The sequence below is a fragment of the Ornithorhynchus anatinus genome, chromosome 10 (genome assembly GCF_004115215.2).
Source record: "Ornithorhynchus anatinus isolate Pmale09 chromosome 10, mOrnAna1.pri.v4, whole genome shotgun sequence".
Lineage (NCBI taxonomy): Eukaryota > Metazoa > Chordata > Mammalia > Monotremata > Ornithorhynchidae > Ornithorhynchus > Ornithorhynchus anatinus.
The window spans coordinates 56,477,392-56,500,892 of record NC_041737.1 but is presented as its reverse complement, the minus strand read 5'-3'; the positions used below and the strand labels follow the sequence as shown (position 1 = coordinate 56,500,892).

General features: G+C 51.4%; 1 protein-coding gene and 1 long non-coding RNA gene across 2 annotated transcripts; one reads left to right on the top strand and one right to left on the bottom strand.

Annotated features, from left to right (window-relative positions):
• Positions 1-1,369: 1,369 nt before the first annotated feature.
• On the bottom strand, positions 1,370-14,293 carry LOC103164923 (keratin, type II cuticular Hb5-like; the record flags this gene model as incomplete). The annotated part of the gene is made up of 9 exons (XM_029072924.2): positions 1,370-3,158; positions 5,151-5,182; positions 5,804-6,024; positions 7,808-7,933; positions 8,919-9,083; positions 10,262-10,357; positions 11,071-11,131; positions 11,711-11,919; positions 14,048-14,293. Coding segments are annotated over 9 exons (1,299 nt in total), but the record flags the coding sequence as incomplete, so codon positions are not given.
• Positions 14,294-14,370: 77 nt separating this feature from the next.
• LOC120638648 lies at positions 14,371-23,471 on the top strand. Its single transcript, XR_005660470.1, has 3 exons — positions 14,371-14,570; positions 19,126-19,214; positions 22,835-23,471. It is a non-coding gene; the product is annotated as an uncharacterized LOC120638648 (long non-coding RNA).
• The last annotated feature ends 30 nt before the right edge of the window (positions 23,472-23,501 follow it).

The following is a 23,501-nucleotide window of genomic DNA, read 5'->3' as shown; positions in this document are numbered from 1 at the left end:
CGTTGCTTCTATCGATGGAGAGCAGACGACTCACTCCGTGATACATCGTCTTTCTCGCCCCACCCTGCACCCCACCTTTAGCACGTTGGGGGCAGGAGGCAACTAGAAGGAAGCAGCGTGGCCTAGTGGTAACAGCTTGGGCTTGGGAGTCGGAGGTCCTGGGTTCTAAATCAGACTTGCCTGCCAAATGACTCTGGACAAGTCACAACTTTTCCGAGTCTCAGTTTTCTTTGTCTGTAAAGTGGGGATTCGATAGCTGTTCTCTCTCCACCTTAGCCTGTGAGCTCCGAGGGGGCCTGGGACTGAGTCCGACCTAATTTCTGTGAATTTATACCACGGCTTAGTTCAGCGCTCAGCACATAGCCAGCCTTGAACGAATACCACAATTATTCCTAGCATACGCCCTCCCAGGGCCCGTGCGGAGGCAGTATGGGGAGTCGCGGGGGATATGGGTGGGAGGTGAAATTCGGTTCCTGGACTATGGCTTCTTGGCAAGGGGAGGGGACAGGCATGACATCCTGATTTTCACTGCGGAGGGGGGAGGGACTGCCTGGTTTTCCCCATCCAGTGCACTGGTGTCAATGTTTCTCTGATAGTGAGGATGAAAAGGGGGGAGGACTTTTAGGGGGGGACAAAGTCTGGGGAGGGGCAGACTTGGCTTTTAAAAATAAGCAGTCTATTCTCAAGCCTGGTGGGAACTCTGGGGAACTGTGCCTCTGGGAGTGGGAACAATGTGAGCGGTGCCATGGGGGAGGATGGCTAAAGCTGTACGGACCACTGATCCAGCTAGCTTAGTCCCAGTATTATTATTATGTTTGTTAAGCGCTTACTATGTGCCAAGCACTCTACTAAGCGCTGGGCTGGCTACACGATAATCAAGGCCCAGCAAGTAAGAGGGGGAACAGGTACTGAACCCCCATTTTGCAGATGAGGGAACTGAAGCACGGAGAAGTGAAGTGACTTGCCCAAGGTCACACAGCAGACAAGCGGCAGAGCGGGATTAGAATCCAGGCCCTCTGACTCTCAGGCCTGTGCTATTTCCACCAGGCCACGCGGTTTCTCTTCGGTATATCTCAAATACCAAATAATAGTATTCGTTAAGGGCTTGGTATGTGTCAAGCACTGCTCTAAGCGCTGGGGTAGATACAAGTTAATGAGGTCAGATTAAGCAGGTCCCACATGAAGCTCGCAGGAGGAGGGAGAACAGGTACTGACACGTATTTACAACAGCACTTAAAGTTTAGGAAGGACTATGTTGGTGTATCCCACACTAATGAAAACGGGGTTATGGGACTGGGCAGACCTGGGCTCACACCCAGAGGAATCTTCTCAAACCCCCGGTCCCCAAGAGAGGTTCACATTGGCCAAGTGGAGAGAACGCAGGTTAACGATTTATTGCAAATGCGGAACGGGAGGGACAGCGGAGACGGTGACCCCGACTGAGTGAGGGGAGCCAACCCAGGAGTGTCCAGATCACAACAGGGGCCCCCCAGCCATGACAACTGGAGAAGTCAAAAGTCGTTGGCTGACACACCGGGACGCACCAACTCTCGGACCAAAGCCTTTGACCCCGGAAAGGGTTTTCACGATGCCACACCGGGTTATCTGAGGACGCAGAGAACCAGATGAGAAGGAAAGTGCTTGGACTGCAGCAAGCGGGAGTCTGGTTAGACCCAAGGAAGGCCTGTCCGGTGGTCAAGGAGGCTGCCCGCTGAAACAGGCATCTGTGAGAAGGTCCTGACCTGGATGGGCTAGGAGTTCACCTGCCTGAAGCCAGGGAGCTGGACCAAATGACCCTTTGGATTCCTTCCTGCAGTAGGAGGTGCTCTGTGGGCATGCTCCAGGGAAAGCCACGCTGCTATTGCCCGAGCCTCTAAGTCAATGAGAGTGTTTCTGGATATCGATGGCAGCTACAGAGGCTGGTTAGCGGCAACTGGGACGGAGATAGAGCCCCATCGAGTGGGTGGGTCTCAGCAAAAATCATGATAAACAAAAAGAACCAGAACCCCGAATAAAAATGCTTCAAGAACCAGATTTCCTGAAAGTGTGGCAAGAGGGTAGGGAGCGGGCAGGGAGTCTGACGGGCAACCCCTCCCGTGAGAGCCTGGGGCCCTGCTCCCCTCTCGGCAGCATCTACGCCACCTATGCCAAGTGGGTGGGGGTAAACTGTCAAACTGCATCTTTTAGACCCCAAAGTGGGGTGGGATTTTTGTGGTGGAAACCAAATTATCCACTGGGGTTGCCTACACCGGATAAACCAACCATGTATCCATGTCCCCCTGGGATCTGGAAATCTTGCCCTCGGGGTCCACAGTTAAATGCAGGGCCACCCAAGCCATGACAGTTAGGCCAGTCTACACAGACAAAATGTCCAGATGTTTTCGGTCTCCAAAATCCTTTGCCACTAGAACTATCCAGATAACTGAGTCCAAGATTTACTGTTTGGGCTTAGTTAGCTGCATAATCTGCTGGCATGGATATAAGGGAGGTTGGAAGGTAATCTACCCTTGTGATCTCATTCTAGGGAGCGTGAGGCCGGGCCTATATAAGCAAGGTGAAGCCTGTTGCAATGAAGTAGGGAATCCAATAACCCGGATATTTCCAACAATTGCTCTCTTCTGAAAACCCCCAATTTGTACTAGCAGGTTCTCCAAAGAATAAACCGTGGCTCCTAACATCCAGTTGTATCAGGCCTCTGACCCATTCCCCACCCCACCCACAAACTTGAAAAGTCCAGATAATTGAAACCAAACTGCTTTGGGTGGGTGGTGTAGACCTGATGGATGGGCCAGGTTTGCACGTGGAGACCCGGTCACCATGAATTTGGCAGCAGGGAGTTGGGGAGCCCTGATTTTTTCCTGATGATTTGTTTGTGCAGGTCAGCCCCAAGCGGTTATCCAGATAATTTGTTGAGGAGACCTGGCCAACGGGTGAAAGCGCCACGCCCTCCCCACCCCCCCACCCCCTTTTCCCAGCAGGGATCCGGCCCAGGTCAGCTGGGAATGTAGCTCTTCCTCACGCAAACCTGACCGACCGGGCGCTGGAGCAGCTGACCCCCCTGGAGGTGGGGCAGGAGGTGCCGGAGCTAATGGTCGTCCCCCGGGAAACGGAGGAGCTGAGGTCCCCACAAGCCACACCGCCCCCGGACCGGCTCACACCTGCAGGGGAAGAGGCAGTGATTAGGTCCTGGGTCTACACGGCCACCCACGCCGCACATATCAACCCACAAAATAATAATAATAATAACTGTGGTATTTGTTAAGTGCTTACCAGGTACCAGGCACTGTACTAAGCTCTGGGGAGGATACAAGCAAATCGTGTTGGACACATTCCCTCTCCCACAGAGGACTTACAGTATCAGTCCTCATTTTACAGATGAAGTAACTGAGGCACAGAGAAGTAAAGTGACTTGCCTAAGGTCACACAGCAGACAAGTGGCAGAGTCAGGTTTAGAACCCATGGCCTTCTGACTCCCAGGGCTATGTTCTGTCCACTATGCCATGCTACTCCTTTGAAGCATCTTAACAGCCCAAGTGTGTCCTTTCTAACCCACGCACAATCTGACTTCATCATCATCAGTGGTATAGGTTGAGCGCTTTCTGTGTGCAGCACTTGGGAGGGTAAAATTCAAGAGAGCTGGTAGGCACACTCCCTGCCCACAATGAGCTTAAAGTCCAGAGGGGAGACAGACATTAATATAATTCAATAATTTAGAATATCTGGTTTATAGATATGTACTTAAATGTATAGGTATAAATCTACTGCATCTACTCTCGCACGTGATCCAGGAGATTTTGGCCCTCAAAATCAACTTGATGATAGGAGAGCTCAAGCTCCCAAAAAAAAGATCCAGATCTTTGAGGCCAATTTACTCACTGTCTTGTCTATCTCGCTGCCGACCTCTCACCTACATCCTGCCTCTGGCCTCGAACACCCTCCCGCGTCATATCCGACAGACCATCACTCTCCCCACCTTCCAAGCCTTATTCTCCAAGAGGCCTTCCCTGACTAAGCCCTCATTTCCTCTTCTCCCATTCCCTCTGCATCACCCTCATACTTGGATTTGCACTCTTCATTCACTTCTCTTTAAACCCCACAGTATTAACAAATCTGTAATTCATCTATTTATATTAATGTCTGCCTCCCCCTCTAGACTGTAAACTCGTTGCGGGCAGGGAACGTATTTACCAGCTCTGCTATATTGTACTCTCCCAAGAGCTTAGAATTGAGCTTAGTAAATGTTCAGTAAATGCAATTGATCGATCCAAGTAACGTGACTGTTGTAAATCCAGGTGATCTGCAGAGGGTGAACCTGATGCCAGCTTGAAAAAAGTTAGCCAGTCAATGAAAAATAAGGTTGGGCCAGAAACACCAGGTTGGGCTTAAGGAGATGAGGCAGGAATGAGAAGCAGTGTTGCCTACTGGATAGAACCCAGGCCGGGAGGCAGAAAGACTAGCTCTGCCAATCATCTGCTGTGTGACCTTGGGCAAGTCATTTAACTTCCCTGCCCCTCAGTTACCTCATCTGTAAAATGGGGATTAATACTGGAAGCCTCCTGTGGGACATGGACTGTGTCCAACCTGATAAGCTTATATCTACCCCAGTATTTAGTACAGTATCTGGCACACAGTAAGTGTTTAACAAATACCATGAAAAAAAAAGAATGTCCCTGGTTGTCTTCCTTGCCCGGACCTTCTGGACTGCACAGGGATTCCCACATCTGTCAGCTCCTGCTTGTCAAAACCTTGTGACAATAACCTTGTAACTGTAGGGCCTTCAGGGTGGGCTGAGAAATGACCCTGGGATTTCTCTGATCAGCTCGAGTCTGCAGCATCTGGTAGCAGTAGAGCAGGAAGGTTTGACCACAATCCAAAATCTGCAAAAGCAGCCCTGGGAAGCACCCTAGCCCTGAGCAAACATATCTAGTGAAATGGCATAGACACCGCAGCAAATGATTTATTGCAAGCTGATGAGATGATCAAAGGTTTTGGAAGTGATTCCCCTGTCACTTTCCTAAAGTATTTTCTCAAAACGCTGTTAGTTAAGACGCTTCTGGGAAGAAACATTTGTGTGTCCCTCCTTCACCCCCACCTTGGCTCAGAGTAGCCTTGGCCGAAGATTTTTAAAAAGAAAATGAGGAGCTACTTACAGATGTTCACCGAGTTGACGCCGTCACACAACCTAGCAGGGGAGAGGAGAGAGCAAGGAGTTAGCAAGGCAGATTGCCCTAATGAGAAGCACCCACGGCTGGGAGTCAGGAACTATGGGTCTAGTCCCAGCTCTGTCCCAGTCCTGCTGTGTGACCTCAGGCAGTCCCTTCACCTCTCTGGGCCTTTGTTTCTCAGTCAGTAAAGTGGGGAGAAGGTTCCGTATTCTTCATCCCTCTTAATAACCATAATAATTGTGGTTTTTATTAAGTGTTTATTAAGCCCCGGAGTAGATACCAGATAATCAATTCACATAGAGGACTCGAAGTCCAATAGGAGGGAAATGGAGTATTGAATCCCCATTTTCTAAATGAGGGAACTGAGGCACAGAGAAGTTAAGTGATTTGCCCAAATTCACACGGCAAACAAGAGGCGGAGCCGGCACTAGAACCCGGGTTCTCTGACTCCCAGGCCTGGGCATTTTCCACTAGGCCAGGCTGCTTCTCTTACACTGTGTGGGAAAGGGGCTCTGCCTGATCTCATTCTAGCACATCAACACCGTTGGGGATGGGAGTTAGGAAGCAGAACAGTCTGGGGAACAGAGGAGGGGCGCCAGGGGGCAACTGGGGAAAAGAGGTAAGAAAGGGCCCCTCACCGGCTCTCCTCGCCCTCCAGCAACCGCCTGTAGGTAGCAATCTCGATGTCCAGCGCCAGCTTGATATTCAGCAGCTCCTGGTATTCACGCAGCTGACAAGCCATGTCCTGCTTGGCCTTCTGCAGGGCGGCCTCCAGCCCAGCCAACTTGGCCTTGGCATCACTGACGGCCACCTCACCCTGTTGCTCCGCCTCTGCCACGGCCGCCTCCAGCTTGGAACGCTGCAGGGAGAAGGAGTGCGAAGTAGGTTCTTAACAAACACCACAACTAACCATTCTATGCTTTAAAGGTCTCCGGATTAAGGGGGCTCCTTTGATCCCCTGCACAGCCTATTCCTGAGGTGAATTCCCTGCTCAGTCAGAAAGTCCACCTTGGGATCTAACCCAACATCCTCTTGCTGTAATTTTGGCCAATTTCTTATTTTTACCCATAGAAAACTTTTGACCAGCCTCTTCCCTTCATTCATTCATTCATTCACTCATTCAGTCATATTTATTGAGTGCTTACTGCGCGCAGAGCACTGTACTAAGGTCTTGGGAGAGTACAATACAACAATAAGCAGCCACATTCCCTGCGGACAATGAGTTTACAGCCTAGAGGGAGCCCTGAAGGCTGACAATCTTGTTTCTTATGGTATTTGTCAAGTGCTTACTATGTGTCAGGCGCTGTACTAAGCGCTGGGGTAGATATCAGCTAATCAGGTTGGACACAGTCCATGTCCCACGTGGAGCTCAGAATCTTAATCCCCCTTTTTGCAGATGAGGTAACTGACACCCAGAGAAGTAAAGCGACTTGCCCAATTCACACAGCAGATATGTGACAGAGCCAGGATTAGAACCCAGGTCCTTCTGATTCTCGAGCCCGTGCTCTATCCACCAGGCCATATTATTTAAGGAGAGGCCCTGGTCTTCCAGGGCTTAGCTCTTTTCCGACCTCTCTAGTGGGGTTAGTAAAGGGGGGAGGGGGCCCGAGTGAGTTTAACTGTCTCTAGGAAGTGTGATTTTCTTGTACGTGTGCAAAGATGAAACACCACTGATAACATTGGAGTTTTCACCCTCCAGCTTGTGAGGGTAAGTGGCCCAGCCCCCCCAGGCTCTAACGAGGTTACACAAGACATCGCCAATGCCCAGAAGCTCCACCCCTGAAGCCCAATTCAGTGCCCAGGCACCCTCTAGACTTTTAGCTTGTTTGGGCATGGAACGTTTTTGCTTATTCTACTGTACTCTCCCAAGCACTTAGTACAGTGCTCTACACACAGTAAGCTCTGCACATAGTAAGTGCCCAATAAATACCACTGACTGATTGATCCTGGGGCATGGCCATATCTGCTGCTTATTTATATTAATATCAAACGCTTAATAAAGTGCTCTGCACATAGTAAGCGTTCAATAAATACGATTGGATGAATGAATGAATGAATGAATATCGTTCTCCCTCTTTAGGCTGGAAACTCCTTATGAGCAGGTAACGCATGTACTAACTCGGTTGTATTGTACTCTTCCAAGTGCTTAGTACAGTGCTCTGATTCTAGTACGCACTCAATAAATACAATCGATGGATTGAGGGATTGATTCTGTTGTATTGTACTCTCCCAAGCACTTAGTACTGTGCTCTGCACATAGTAAACTCTCAAGCTTGGCCTAGTAGATAGGGTGCGGCCTGGAGTTAGAAGGACCGGGGTTCTAATCACAGCTCCACCTCATGCCTGCTGTGTGAGCTTGGGCAAGCCATTTGATATCTCTGGACCTCATCTATAAATTGGGGATTAAGAAGGCGAGCCCCATGTGGGACAGGGATTGCGTCCAATCCGATTAACTTGTATCTACCCCCAGTGCTTACAACAGTGCTTGGCACACAGTAAGCATTTAACAAGTACCATAAGTATTAATAAATATCACTGACTGATTGATTCAGCCACCCCCTACCCCTCGGGTCACTGCTGTATTCGTCCCGCTTCTACCCTCATTGGCCAGGGTGCTGGGCTGACCCGCGAGCCCTGCCGACCTGCTGCTTCGTGTTTTCGATCTCCGCCGTCAGCCTCTGGATCAGCCTGTTCAGTTCGTTGATCTCGTCCTTGGTCCTGCGGAGGTTTTCCCCCTGCTTGATCACGGTGGCCTTCATCTCCTCGCACTGGGAGGGAAAAACATGACAACGCCGGGGTCAAAGTCAATGGTGGTTTCAAAATACGCCCCCTAGCGGCCACACGGGGTAAGGCCAGGCTTTTGTGAGCCGGGGAAGGGCCTTCCCTTCTCATTCATTCGTTCACTCATTCATTCATTCACGCATGCATCCATTCACTCTAATTTATTGAGCGCTCACTGAGCGCTTGATAGAGTACGACATAATAATAAGCAGACGTATTCCCTGCCCACAATGAGCTTACGGTCTTGAGGGGGAGACAGACGTTAACATAAATATATATATATTTATAAAATATAATAAATATATCATCCTGCCTCAGCCCTCTCCCCCAACCCTCCATCTGACCCAGCTCAAGGAAACCTCCTTCAGTAAGCCTCCCGGAATCATCTCCCCTTTCCAACCACCACATCCTATCCGCTCCTTTCCTACAATATCCTCTGGCCCTGCCCGTGTCTGTCCGTAAGGATGGAGTCTGCCTTTAGGCTTGGCCTGTCTTCCTCATCAGACTGGGAAGCCCCTGAGGGCAGGGGCCGTTTCTGCTCTCTCTCTGGACTCCAAAGGCCTGAACAGAGCGCCCCCCCCACCCCCCACCCCGGGATCTTAGACAGATTGAAAAATGCATTTGCTCCTTGCCTTCGGATCCCGTCTTAGAGCAACAAGATCTTCAGCATTGGAATTCTGTCTAGGATCTCTCCTGATTTCATCTGGTGCTGCTAACAGTAATAAGTAGGATTTTTCTTAAGCACTTGCTGTGGATCAAGCACTCTGCTAAGCACTGGGGCAGACCGTACACATTCAGTGGGATTGGGAGAGACGGGGGTGAGTCGATCCATTTCAGAGTGGGAGAAACTGAGGCCCAGATAGGGTAGGTGCCTGAACCTGGACACACAGCAAGTCTGACTTAATCCCAGGCCCTCCAACTGCCAGCCCCCGGCCCCCATCCCTCCCACATCCTCCTCCCCCACCGGCTCACCTTGCTGCGATACCAGGACTCGGCCTCGGCCCGGCTGCGGCTGGCGATGTCGTCGTACTGCGCCTTGATCTCGGCCACGACGCAGTCCATGTTCAGGTCGCGGCTGTTGTCCATCTTGACGATGACCGAGGTGTCCGAGATCTGGGACTGCAGTAGGCGGATCTCCTGGGGGCACGGGTTTGTGGGCAGAGGTCAGGGGTCAAGTCTAGGCCTGCCCTCTGTCCATGTGCCCTGCCTTTCTCCTGCTATAAAATTGGGCTTCCTCTGGCTCTCACTATTTGCAAATAATCTGGGTTGGTTCGTCTCCCTGTGAGATTGGGACAGGGAGACAGGGACTGTGTCTTCCATCTCTTTGCTCCCTTCCAAGTGCTCATTCATTCATTCATTCAATTGTATTTATTGAGTGCTTACTCTGTGCAGAGCACTGTACTAAGCCCTTCAGAAGTACAATTCAGCAACAAATAGAGACAATCCCTACCCAACAACGGGCTCACAGTCAATATAGTGCTTTGCACACAGTTCAGTGTAGTCAGGGAAGGGATCTAACTACTCTAAAAACAGCGTGGCCTAGGGGATAGAGCACAGGTTTGGGAGTCAGAAGGACCTGCCACTTGTCTGCTGTGTCACCTTGGCAAACCTCTCATCATCATCATCAACAAAAGAGCCAAAGCCCAATGCCGTGGAAGCCAGGAGGGATTGGGGGGTCCATGGGATGGGAACTGGGCGTGAAAATTGGGAATTGTCGAGAAGCAGTGTTGCCTAGTAGAAAGGGCCCTGATCTGGGAGTCAGAGGACCTGGGTTCTAATCCCACTTCTATCATGTACCTGCTGTATGACCTTGGGTTTGTCAGTGAACTTCTCTGGGTCTCAGTTCCCTCATCTGTAAATGAGGACTTAATACCTTTTGTCCCTTCTACTTCAACTTAAGCCCCATGTGGGACCTAATTATATTGTAATAATACTAATAATGATGGTATTTGTTAAGCATTTACTGTGTACCAAGCACTGTTCTAAGTGCTGGGGGAGATACAAGGTCATGAGGTTGTCCCACGTGGGGCTCACAGTCCAGTGGTTAGAACAGTGCTTGGCACATAGTAAGGGCTTAAAAAATACTATTATTATTATTATCCTGCACCCTGAATGGGTTGGACTGTGAATGGAGTGGGCGTGGTGGTCCAGTCTCTAACCCACTTACCTCTTTTCACCCTGAGCAGCTCCTGGGAAATCAATCAGTCCATTAATTCAGTGACACTTTTTGAGCTCTTACTGTGTGCAGAGCACTATACTAAGCACTTGGGAGAGTACAGGACAATCCCAGGCAGGCACCAATGCAGCCATTTTACCTCCTCAAACAGCGCCTGCAGGAAACTGATCTCCTCCATCAAGACCTCCACGTTGGCCTCCAAATCTGCCTTGCGTAAGTAGGCGCAGTCCACGTCCTAGGGGAGATAATGGGGGTTGTGGTGAAGGAATTTGGCATTATCTGGACTGGGGAGGAGAAGGCCGGGGGATAGGAGGTCCCTGATCCCAGTCCTCCAGTCCAGGGAGGGGCATGGCAGCAACAAAGGAAAAAAAAGAATGAGAGCATGGGGAGAAAGTGCAGCGGGAGAGACTTAGGTCAGACCACGGGATGGGTTCACCAACACCCTGGCTAAACTTTCAATCCTTTTTCGTTAACAGGCGTCCAACCTCCCCCTTTCTACTCTTCCCCCAGTCACTCGCTCTCACAGGGAGTGGGAGAACTGCAAAAATGCCAGTGTGGAGAATGAAAACAGCACTCATAAAGGCACAACAAAATTGTCAGCAATCCCTGGACATGACAGGAGCCCACCCAACCGAAAGAGCACACAGATTCCCCTCATCCTCCCTTAACCGGGTACTCCCATTCGTCATGAAACACCACTTCTGGTGCGAGCCCCTCTCCATGAAGGTCTCCACAATCACCGAAGGAATTTCAAACGGAATTCGGCCCCAAGGCTGGCGGATGGGCCTTCATGAAGTCTCACCTGGGTGGGCTCTCCCCACGACGGAGCAAACATCTGAGGTCAGAGGGAGGGGGAGCTAAACAGAAGGCTCGGCCCCTCAAGACCCCTACCCACCTTCCTCAGGGGGAGAACCCCGTCTCCTGCCCTGGGCTGGGAGAGTCACTTACCTTCTTCAGCACCACGAACTCATTCTCTGCTGTGGCCCGCAGTGCCACCTCCTCCTCAAACCTGCAAGGCGGGGGAGGGGGAGAGACATAACAGTCAGTCGATCAATGGTATGTATTGAGCGCTTACTATGTGCAGAGAACTGTTCTAAGTGCTTGGGAGAGCACGGTATGAGAGAAATTAGCAGGTATGTTTCTTGCCCATAATAAGTTTACAATCTAGAGGGAAACCTGCATGATCACTAATCAGTTTCGACACAGTCCATGTCCCATGTAGGACTCACAGTCTGACTCCCCAAGTTTACAGATAACTGAGGCACAGAGAAGAGAAGTGAGTTGCCCAAAATCACACGGCAGACAAGAGGCGAACCGGGGATTAGCCCCACACTCTTTCCACTAAACCTCGCTGCAAACGAGCTCGAGTTGCTGAGATGAGAGAGAGGGCTGAAACTGCAGCAGGAATGATTTCAGTTAGATTTTAAGGGCATCCCAGCCCGACTCCAAACTGATGACAGCCCCGCAGGCGGAGGCAAATTGACCTCGCCTGGATTATCTGGGTAAGGCACCAGTGTAGACCAGCCGGGGGCCATTCCAAAGCGGTTTGTCTCGGGGCGGGGGCGGCTGCGTGCTGCGACCCGCTCACCTCTGCTTGAAGCCCTCCAACACCTCCTGCATGTGGCTCAGCTCTGACTCGAGCCGGCCCCGGTCGGCCTCCACGCACTCCAGCTCGCGTTTCAGGGTCTCGATGTAGCCGTCGAACAGCGGCTCCAGGTTGCTCTCGCAGCATTTCCGGTTCTGGTAAAACTGCCACTTGGTCTCCAGCAGCTTGTTCTGCTGCTCCAGGAACCGCACCTGCGGGACAAAATGTGGTCAGGAGAAACATCACGGTGGGGGAAGGAAAAAACTGGGGAGACTGGGGGCCCTCGACTTGGGTTCCCTGAGAACTGGGTGGAAAGGGCCTACTGCCAGTCTCCCAGGTGACACCCCATAGTCTGCCTTTGTTTAATGGTATTTGTTAAGTGCTTACTGTGTGCCAGGCACTGTACTAAGTGCTGGGGTAGACGGGGTGGACACAGTCCCGGTCCCAAATGGGCTCGCAGTCTTACTCCCATTTTACAGATGAGGTAACGGAGGCAAAGGAAAGTGAAATGATTTGCTGCAAGTCACACAGCAGGTAATGATAAGGATGGTATTTTTTAAGTGCTTACTATGTGCCAAGCACTGTTCTGAGGTAAGTGGCGGAGCTGGGTCTGGAACCCAGGTCCTTCTGACTCCCAGGCTGTGCTTTTATCCCCTAGGCCACGCTGCTTCTCACCAGATGCCTCTTTTGTTAAAAAAAGGTATTTTGTTAAGCACTTAGTATGTGCCAGGTACTGTTCTGAGCACTGGAATAGACAAGTTAATCAGGTCGGACACAGTCCCCGTCCCAACATGGGGCTCCCAATCTAAAGTGTTGGATCCCCATTTTGCAATGAGGGAACTGAGGCACAGAGACGTGTAGTGACTTTTCGAAGGTCACACAAGGCAGAAAAGTGGCGCAGTCAGAAATAGAACCCAGATCCTCTGCCTCCCAGACTCGGGATCTTTCCACCAGGCCACACTGCTTCCCAAGCCGCCTCTGCTCGATCCCTTGCCAGTGGAGCCATCCTTTCCAGCTCCTTGCCTCTGGACAAGCGGTCCAGGGAGCCGGGCAGAGGAGGGAGGGGAGCCAATTTCTCTGAAAGAGCCCGAGGGATGGAATTCCAAAGGGGTGGATGGGGGCAAAGTACGGAACTAGTAAGGACACGCACCATAAATCGTGGCGGAAGTTCAGAGACCCTAAAAAGTGTGTACCCGGGAGACCCCGGCCCCTTTCAATCCGTGTCTCTGGCGCCCACTCCATGGCCATAGAGGCGCCGACCATACAGGCCTTCGATGCCGGAGACGGACCGGCTGGAAAGCGAGCCCGTTGTTGGGTAGGGATTGTCTCTATTGCCGAATTGTACTTTCCAAGCGCTTAGTTCAGTGCTCTGCACACAGTAAGCGCTCAATAAATACGATTGAATGAATGAATGAACGTCCACGCTCGGACATGGGGGTATCGTGGAGGGAGAATCGCAGAGAGCAGAACCTGCCCTCTGCCCTTCGTCCGTCTCTCCTCTCTGTTCGGCTCCGCATCCCACCAGGGAGACACGTTGGGGGGGCTAGGATGGTATCCGGGAAACTTTGGATTCGGGCTGGACGAAAGAGAGAGAGAGAGAGAGAGGGGACGGAAGAAAGGACAGGGATAGGGAAAGACAGGAGGGGGGATAAGGAGGTGCGGGGAGAGAGACGGGGGAAAGATCGGGAGAGAAGGGGAGGTACAGGGAGAGAAACAGAGGGAAAGACGGAGAGATGGGGAAGGACAGGGAGAGAGATGGGGAGAGACGGTGAGAGTCGGGAAAAGACGGGGAGAGGCAGGGAGAGAGAGAAAGAGGGAAAGATGGGGAGAGACGCGGGAAGAACAGGGAGAGACGATGAGAGAAGGGGAGAGATGGCGAGGGGCAAGGAGAGAGATAGGAGGAAAGACAGTAAGAGGGATGGGGGAGTCCGGGAGGGGCAGGTAGCGAAACAGGGAAATACAGGGAGAGACAGGGAGGGGCAGGGAGAGGGATGGGGGAAAGACAGCGAGAGAGATCGGAGACAGGGAGGAGCAGGGAGAAAGGTAGGAGAAGAATCTTAGAGCCCATGCGGGACAAGGGCTGTGTCCGCCCCGATTTGCTTGTATCCACCGCAGCTCTTAGTACGGTGCCTGCCACATAGTAAGAGCTTAACAAATACCACAGTCGTTATTATTAACACCATAATAATGTTGGTATTTCTTAAGCGTTATGGAGAGAGTCTAGGGCTGTGGAGAGCTGGAGAGGGCAGAGGGAGAGGAGGGAGAGGGCAGGGAGGAGAGCAGAAAGGTCAGAGGACGTGGAAGCGGGGGAGCAGGAGGAGGGGGCAATCCGCTTCCCACCTTGTCGATGAAGGCGGCGAACTTGTCGTTGAGACACTTGATCTGCTCCTTCTCCTCGTGCTTCACGCACTGGGCGTTGGCGTCGATCTCCAGGTTGAGCGGGGTCAGCAGGCTCTCGTTGACCGTCACCGCGGTGATGCAGGGCGGGCTGGGCCCGCACACGCCCCCGGAGCGGTAGCCGAAGCCGGGCCCCGCACCCAAGGAGCGGCCGCGGCCGCCGGCGATGCGGGACGAGACGGCGCCGCCCAGGCTGCGGCTGCCGAAGCCCCCCGCCCCCGGTCTCCGGCCCCCGGCCCCCGGCCCCGGGATGGGGACCCCCCCGGAGCGGTAGGCGACGGCGCTGATGCAGCTGTGCGCCCGGGGCACCACGGCCGAGCGGGAGCTCAACGCACCCGCCCCGCACCCCGCGCTCAGCCGGGGAGCGCGGCTGGACATCGTGCTGGGGGGCCGGACGGACCGAGGGACGTCGACAGGGAAGGACCGAAGCTGGGAGCCGGACACGGAGACACACACGCACACGGAGGTGACGGAGGCGAGAGAGCGGCCCCCAGGCCCCGCTTTTATCGGCCGGGGGAGGGGGCCGCCCCCCGTAAATGGGAAAGGAAAATTGTTTCATGTTCTTTATTAGCTTGGGTGTCTGCGGGGTGACCAGCTGGGATGAAACTCGCCCGGTTTATGGGCGCTCCGGAGAGACCCGCGGGGGAACTCACCCCCACTCTTCCTTTTCATCTCCTCCCGCCCTGGCACCTACGAGCCGGAGACACCCTCGGGCGCCTCCAACTCCCCGGAAATCACTATCTTCTCCCCGCCTACACCCGGGACCCCCTTCCCTCCCCCCACCCCCTAGTTCCTGAGGGCCCCCTCTCCAAAACCTCCCCTGCGCGCCCCCTTCCCTCCTCCCTTCCCATGCGCTCCTTTCCCTGCTCCTCACCCTGAATATCCCCCTTCCCTCCCCGAATTCCCACGCGTCCCCTCCCCCCCCCACCCTTAGCACCCCCTTCCCTCCTCCCTTCCCGTGCGCCTTCTTCCCGCCCCCCACTTCCCGAGAGCTCCCTCTCCTCCCCTTTCCCCGCGCGACCCCTTGCCTCCCCCTTTCCAGCGCACCCCTTCTCTCTTCCCTTCCGTCGCGCCCCTTTCCTTCATCCCACCCCATGCGCCCCTTCCCTCTCCCCCCACCCTGAGCTCCCCCTTCCCTCCTCCTTTCCGTGCGCCCCCTTCCCCAATCCCACTCCCCGTGCGCCCCCCCCCCCTTCCCTCCCACTCGCCCCATCCCTCGCAGGATTCCTCTGGAAATAACCGAAACAACGGACGGTAGTCCGCACCTCCCCTCAGTCAACTAATAATAACTGGAGCGTCTATCAAGCGCTTATTCTGTGCTAAGCACTGTGCTAAGCGCGGGTCTCCCTCCTGCAGTTCCTAATTGAGCAATTACTGGGTGCAGAACCCTCTACGAAGCAGTTGGGAGACTAAGCGCCTTTGCGCACAATAAACGCTCAATAAATACTGTTGAATGAATGAATGAATACAAGAGAAGCACCGTGGCTTGGTAGAGCATGAGCCTGGAAGTCAGAGGGATCTGGGTTCTAATTCCGGTTCCACCACATGTCTGCTGTGTGATCTTGGCAAGTCACTGCATTTCTCCGGGCCTCAGTTACCTCATATGTAAAATGAGGATTAAGACTGTGAGCTCTATGTAGGACAGGAACCGTGTCGCTGATTAAGTCTGTCTACCCTACCGAAAAGTAGGCGCTTAACCAATACCACAATTCTTACAATTATTATTAGTTGGTATGCATGTTCCCTGCCCATAAGGATCTTACAGTCTAGAGATGAATTTACAGACTAGTTTCTCACCGTGTCTCACCCCGGCTCTGCCCTCAGGGAAACTCAGAAACCACTGAGTCTGACTGATTCACTGTCCTGTTTGTTCTCTGCTCCCAGACTCTCGATTCCCCTAGACCCCCGCAGTGTGGCCTAGTAGTTAGAGCACGGGCCTGGGAGTCAGAAGGACCTTGGTTCTAATTCCAGCTCTGCCGCTGTCTGCCGTGTGGGCAAGACACTTAATTTCTCTGTACTTCAGTTACCTTAACTGTAAAATGAGGATTAAGACCGTGAGCCCTGCGTGGGGCATGGACTGTGTCCAACTTGATTACCTTGTGTCTACCCAGTGCTAAGTACAGTGCCTGGCACAGCCCGAAAACCTCACAGCCTGAAAAACCCTCTCTGCTCCACACCCCCTCTAATCTCATCAAACACAGTCCCCATCCCAGAAGGGGATTTACAGACTAAGGAGGGGATGGAGAACAGATGATATAACTGGGGCTCATGGAAGTCGAGTGACCGGCCTAAATCCACACCCAGCAGGCAAGTGGCAGAGCCGGGGTTAGAACCCTGGGGTCCTGACTCCCAATCCTTTTGCTCTTTCCACTAGATCAGGCTGTTTTAATCGATGAATCAGTCAATCAGTAGTATTGATTGAGCTCTTGCACTGGGCAGATCAGTATAGTAGAAAGAACCCTGGAGAACTCTCCAGTTAGGAGACACAATCCCTGTCCTCTTGGAGTTTGCGGTAGAGCCGGGGAGAAACGAACGTTAAGATAAATGATAGGGGGAGCAACCAAGGATAAAGGTAGGTACATAAATGCAAAGAGCGGTGTGAGGAGGAGAAGTACCCAAGTGCTTGGGGGACACACGAGGGTAAAAGCGGCAGTTAGAGAGCGAAGAGGTGAAAGGTTAATCGGGGAAGGCCTCCTGGAGAAGGCGTGATTTAAGAAGGGTCTTGAAGATGGGGAAAGTGGGGGCCTGCCAGCCATGAAGAGAAAGGTAGTTTCGGGCAGAAGGGAGGATATGAGTAAGGCGATGGAGACGAGAGGGTTGGGAATGAAGAATAGTAAGCAGGCTGACTTAAGAGGAGTGAAGAGTGTAGACCCTGCTCTCCTTCCCTCTTAGACACAGGGACTGTGTTTGACCTCGTTATCCCAGGGCTTAGCATAGTGCTTGGCAGCTTGCAAAACACTGATAATTACTCATGGTTATATGCGGGCCTGCTGACGTATATGTGGGGTGGGGGGTGGAGGGATGTTCCAAGAGGCTCTGGAGCCTCTCCAGGAGCCAGGAATCCCTCATCCCTCGGGGACAGTCTGATGACTCAGAATGCCGGGGTCCAGTTTTGTCTCCTCCCGTAATCAACCAATCAATTGTATTTATTGAATGCTTACTGTGTGCAGAACCCTGTATTAAGTGCTTGGGAGAGAACAATACAATAGAGTTGGTAATAATAATTATTGCTATCAGGGTACTTGTTAAGCAAGGAGCATTTAAGAAAAATGATCCAGGCCGCAGAGTGAATTCTGCCAAGCACTGTTCTAAGCGCCAAGGTAGGCACAAGTTCATCAGAATGGACACAGTCCCTATCTAACATGGGGCTCATAGTCTAACTTCTAGCTGCTCCCAGAGAAGCAGCATGGTCTAATGCTTAGAGCATAGGCTTGGAAGTCAGAAGGATCCGCTTTCTCATCCTAGCTCTGCTATTTATCTGCTATGTGACCTTGGGCAAGTCGCTTAACTTCTCTGTGCTTCAGTACCTGATCTGTAAAAGAAGGATTAAGACTGGGAACCTCATGTGGGACATGGACTGTGTCCAACCTGATTACCTTTTATCTACCCCAACGTTTAGTACAGTGCCTGCATATAGTGAGTGCTTAACAAATATCATAAAAAAACTAAGAGGGGGTAGGACTGAATCCCTGCTTAGTACAGTACTCTGAACACAGTAGGTGCTCAATAAATAGGATTGAATGAACGAATGAATTTACAGATGAGGTAACTGAGGCATAGAGAAGTCAAGTGGCTTGTTCCAGGTCACACAGCAGAGGAGGATTAGAAACCAGGCCCTTGCCTCCCTGGCCTGTGCTTTTTCCACTAGGTCACACTGCTTCTCTAGTAGACAGACTTTCTTTTTAATAGTATTTGTTAAACACTTACTATGTGCCAGATATTGTTCAAAGTGCTGGGGTAGATGCAAACTAATCAGGTTGGACCCAATCCAGGTCCCACATATGGGGCTCAGAGTCTCTATCCCCATTTTACAGATGAGGCAACTGAGGCACAGAGAAGAGAAGTTACTTACCCAACATCATCTAGCATTCATTTCACAAGGAGCTAACAGTCTAAAGGGGGCCCCTAGGGCTCTTTGCTGGGTGATGCTGGGGGAGTGGGAAACTCTATGGCGGTGACTGATTGTAATGGGCTGTTAGGGTGGAGTAGGGGTTTATTTTGGGAGCAAGAACCTCCACACCATCTGGAGGCGAAGCAGGAAAGCGGGAAGCAAATCTTTAATCATGTCAACATTGTCCTCTTCACAAAACATTTACTGTTATATTTATTGTTATAACAATAATAATAATGATATTTCTAAAGCACTTACTATGTGTCAGGCAGTGTACTAAGCGCTGATATTGTATTTATTGTTATATTGCACTCCCCCAATCGCTTAGTCTAGTGCTTTGCACACAGTAAGTGCTCAATAAATAAGATTGAATAAATGATTCCAGCACTGACAGTGTCCTCGGGGGAGCTGGAAGGGAGATTCTCCCCATCTCTCCGAAGCCAGGACAGGGCAGAAAGGAGGGTCCTCATCTGGGGAAAAGAGATTGGTGGGGTCAGGGAGGAGGGAGTGTGGGGTTGGGAGGGGGGAATCAAGAGTCTGGGAGCAGAGAATAAATAAGAGTGAATCAGCCAGGCATCAATCGGGTCTGGGTGCCCACTCAAGGCAGAGTCAGGGCGAGGCACGTTGGGAACAGCCGGAGGGAGAACTCACACACTCTCACGCAGTCACCCCCTTCCCACCCCCACATCCTCACCCTCTGAATTTTAGGGGGAGGGACAGAGGGCGGGGGAGAAAACACTGTCCCTAGCCTCGTGGGGGCGGAGAGCCTGGTGGAGAGAGAGGACACACACAAACACAGTCAGAAAACGCAAGTGACTGGGACGTGAGTCTCCCTCGTTGTCTCTCTCTCCAAATATCTTTTTTTTCTCACCATGCCCTTCTCACGTTCTCTCTCATTGACTTTCCACAGGCAGCAGGAATCCACGCTCACGATTGACGGAGTCCAACTGGAAGGATTAAGGTGACTGACACCCAATCTGGGAAAGCTTCCTGAAGGAGGTAAGATTTTAGCAGTTTGGAAGGAGGGAAGCCCTGGGGGGTGGGAAGGAGAAGCAAGGGAAGGCATTCTAGGTCAGGGGAAGATATGACCAGCAGCTGGAGATTGGAGGAGCTTGAGGAGGGGCTTTCCCTGGTTAGAATTGTTATTCTTGTGATTATTCTGGTATTTAAGTGCTTACTTTGTGTCAGACACTGTTCTAGACTCTGGGATACAATTTAATCAGGTAGGATACAGTCCCTCTCCCACTTAGGGCTCACAGTCTAGGTAGGAGGGGGAAACATGTATTTAATCCCCATTTTACACTTGAGGAAATTGAGACGCAGAGGAGTGAAGTCACTTGCCCAAGGTCCCCTATCAAGCAGTTGGCAGAGCCAGAATTAGAACCCAGGTCCTCTGACTCCCGAGTCCGGGCTCTTTTCACTAGGCCTTGCTGCTTCAGTGATGTAAAGCTTGGAAAGTGCAGACAGGGCTAGTCATAATCACGATATTTACTGAACGCCTACTGAGGGCGGTGCACTGTACTAACAGTTTGGAGAAGTACAGCCAAAGCAAAAGATGTTCATAAAGAGTTGACAATCCACTGAAAATGAGAAATACAGTAGAGAAACAGATTGGTCTAGTGGATAGCTGAAGGGAAAGCCAAAGGTTCTAATCTCAGTTCCTCCATTTTTCTGTTGGGTGACCTTGGGCAAGTCACAGCTCTGTGCTTCATTTGCCTCATTTGTACAGTGGGGATTAAGACTGTGAGACCCATGTGGGACGTGGACTGCATCCAACCTGATTAGTTTGTCTCTACCCCAGCATTTAGTAATCTGTATACTCACTGGGAGCAGGGACTATGTGTGTAATATTGTTTTATTGTACTCTCCCAAGCGCTTAGTACAGTGCTCTGTACACAGTAAGTGCTTAATAAATATGATTGACTGGCTTAGTAGAGTGCCTGGCACAAAGTCAGCCCTTAGCAAATACCAAAAAATAAAAAAGGAGAAAAGCTGGAAGAGGGGGAGGGCAAAATGTGGGGTGGGAGGGGTTTGGGATTGATGTGAGACTCATGCTGAGAGCTCAGGGGCAAAGACCCAGTTTTCCTTTGGGGTTCCCCCCACCCTCTGAAGCAGGGATCACCCGGGCCCTCTCCGCACCTCTTGAGAGTCTGTGCTGCTGAGGAAGAGGAAGTCTAACCTAAATCCCTCAGGCTATAGTTTCAGCCTGCTTCCTCTAGGCTGGAAGTGCAGCCCGAGGGATTTAGGTTAGCCACCGGGACATCATCCCAGCCTGGGAGCTTCCATCATCGCGTACCAAGGGTGCGGAGGGGCGGGGGGCACTGATTGTCCTTAACTGGGAGTTTGGGGAAGGCCGTCTGTTGAAGAGTGAAAGGATGAAGCCCTTTCAGGAAGCAGGGGAGATCACAAAATGACCCTTCGAAACTCCACATGGGCCACTCCGCGTCATGGGATTAGTGAGGGAGAAGCCGCTTCCCAATCCCGTTGAAAGGCCCAATTCTGTGGGGTAGCGTAGCGCAAATGTGTCAACGAAACAGAGTGAAGCAGCGTGGCTTAGTGGAAAGAGTACGGGCTTGGGAGTCAGAGGATGTGGGTTCTAATCCCCGCTCCGCCACTTGTCTGCCGTTGACTTCTCTGTGCCTCAGTTACCTCATCTGGAAAATGGGGATTAAGACTGTGAGCCCCACGTGGGACAACTTGATTACCTCGTGTCTACCTCAGCGCTTAGAACAGTGCTTGGCACATAGTAAGTGCTTAACAAATACCATAACTGAGAGGAAGTGGCCCGATTCCCTCCCTCCTCCCCTCCCCTCCCCCCTGTGTCAGATCTGGCGACTCTCTGTCTAACCCTGAGTCTCCATCCTGTACCTCACCCGAGGGGTTGCGGAAAACGATCCCCAAGTCCTATAGGTCCTGACTTAAAGATTTGCCCCGAAACTCCGCTAATAACACCTTGTTTTTATATAGGGCCTTTCTTCTGGCTGGGCTCAAAGACCCACACAGACGATCCATCCTTCATCTTCCCAGTTTCCCCCCGGGGTAGAAAGGTGGGAGTCCAGATTAGACCCATTTTACAGGTGAGAACACTGAGATTGCCCAAGATCCCCTGGGGATGAGTCATCCGGTTTCCCCAGTCCACCCGGGGGCGTTTGGATGGGTGAATTCGCCAGCTGGCTGGGGGGGTCCGAGGTCGGTGCTGGGAATAATAATAACAATGATAATAATAATAATAATAATGATGGTATTTGTTAGGCTCCTACTATGTGTCAAGCACTGTTCTAAGCGCTGGGGTAAATACAAGCTAACCGGGTTGGATACAGTCCCTGTCCCACATGGGACTCACAGTATTAATCCCCATTTTACAGATGAGATAACTGAAAGAAGTTAAGTGACTTGTCCAAGTTCACAAAGGAGACAAGTGGAGCAGCTGGGATTAGAACCCAGGTCCTTCTGGCTCCCAGGCCTGAGCGGGTACCCAGTGGAAGGACACGGGGAATGCCCATTTCGAGGGGAAGGGAGGGAAGGATGTCCTGGAAAAGATAGGAGGGAAAGGGTCTCTACCTCCAATTTTAATTTTCTGTGGAGGCCGGGACGAGTGGAGTGCTGGTTCCTCATCCTCTGACATCCCAAAATTATTATTACTATGGAATTTGTTAAGCACTTACTAGGTACCAAAAAAGTGTTGGGGGAGATAAAAGTTCATCAGAATGGACACAGTCCCTGTCTCACTTGGGGTTCATAGTCTAAGCAGAAGAAAAAACAGGTATTTAATCCCCATTTTACAGTTGAGGAAACTGAGGCCCAGGGAAATTAAATGACTTGCCCAAGTCGGCAAGCTATTGGCAGAGCCGGCAGTAGAAGTATTACAAGCGAGGTCCTCTGACTCCCAGGCTCTTTCCCCTAGGCCAAGATGGTCAAACTTGGGCAAGTCACTGAACCTCTGATCTTCAGGATCTTCACCAATAAAATGGAGAGAAAATCCCTGCTTTCCTTTCTTCTCTTAGACTGTGAGCCCTGTCTGGGACAGGGACTATATCCCATCTGATTATCTTTTATCTACACCACTGCTTGGTGATAATAATACTAATACTAATTGTGGTATCTGTTTACTGCTTACTATGTGCGGTTGGTACAAGTTAATCCTGTTGGAGGCAGTCCATCTGCCACCCAGGGCTCACGGTATTAATCCCCATTTTATAGATGAAGGGGCTGAGGATCAGAGAGGTGAAGTCACTTGCCCAAGGGCAAATAGCAGACAAGTGATAAAGCCAGAATTAGAACCCCATTCCTCTAACTCCCAGGCCTATGGTCTTTCTACCAGGCCATGCTCCTTCCCTCAACTCTAACCCAAGAGGTACTACCATCTGTAAAATGGGGATTAAGACTGTGAACCCCACGTGGGACAACCTGATTACCCTGTATCCCAGCGCTTAGAACAGTGCTCAGCACATAGTAAGCACTTAACAAATACCAAAATTATTATTATTATTAATTTCCAGTCTTGGTGGGTAATTCATCTAGTTATTGCACTGGACAGTCCTGTTTTCCTCTGGTCTGGCCTCTGGTCAATATGTATTCAGCACCAGATGTTTTTATGTCCAGTGCTTTTTATTTTCCAGGGTCCAGCATCCCTCCGCTTCCGTTCCTGTTGCCGAGTTCCATGGCTCGGAAACCGGCGCCTGTGTTCCCGAGGACTCCGGAGGGAATGTAACTCCTCTGGAGCCAATGAGGAGGGTCAGGAGTCCCCCACCGAGAGAAATGCTCAAGGATTGGCTGAATTGAGGGAAACTGTTGCAAAATGGCGCATGTAACATCATCCCATTTCCCTTGGTGCCCAGAGTCACGACGGTGTGATGTCACGTGCATCTTCTTGCCGGGAGTCTGCTAGGTCAGTGCAGTGGTCGCCTTCCTATCATTGCTCACTGAATCCAAACCAAATGGTGACTACTCCTTGACATCATCACTGAGGGACGCTTACTGGGCCTCCCAGTTCTCGCCACTGTTTATGACATCACTAAGTAATTGCCCCTCCCTGATCCCTTCAGTCGTTGCCCACTCCTTCTAATAATTACATCTTCTTAGCAGACTGGTCCCTGCTCCACTGTGACACCGTAACTGAGGGACTTCTCCCAGACCCATTGGGACATCATCTTGGAGGGACAATATATGTAACAGGGTTTGATGAGAACCTAAATGGCTTGCCCAAGGTCACACAGAAGATTAGTGGTGGAGGTGGGATTAGAATCGAGAAGCAGGGTGGCTTAGTGGGAAAGAACATGGGTTTGG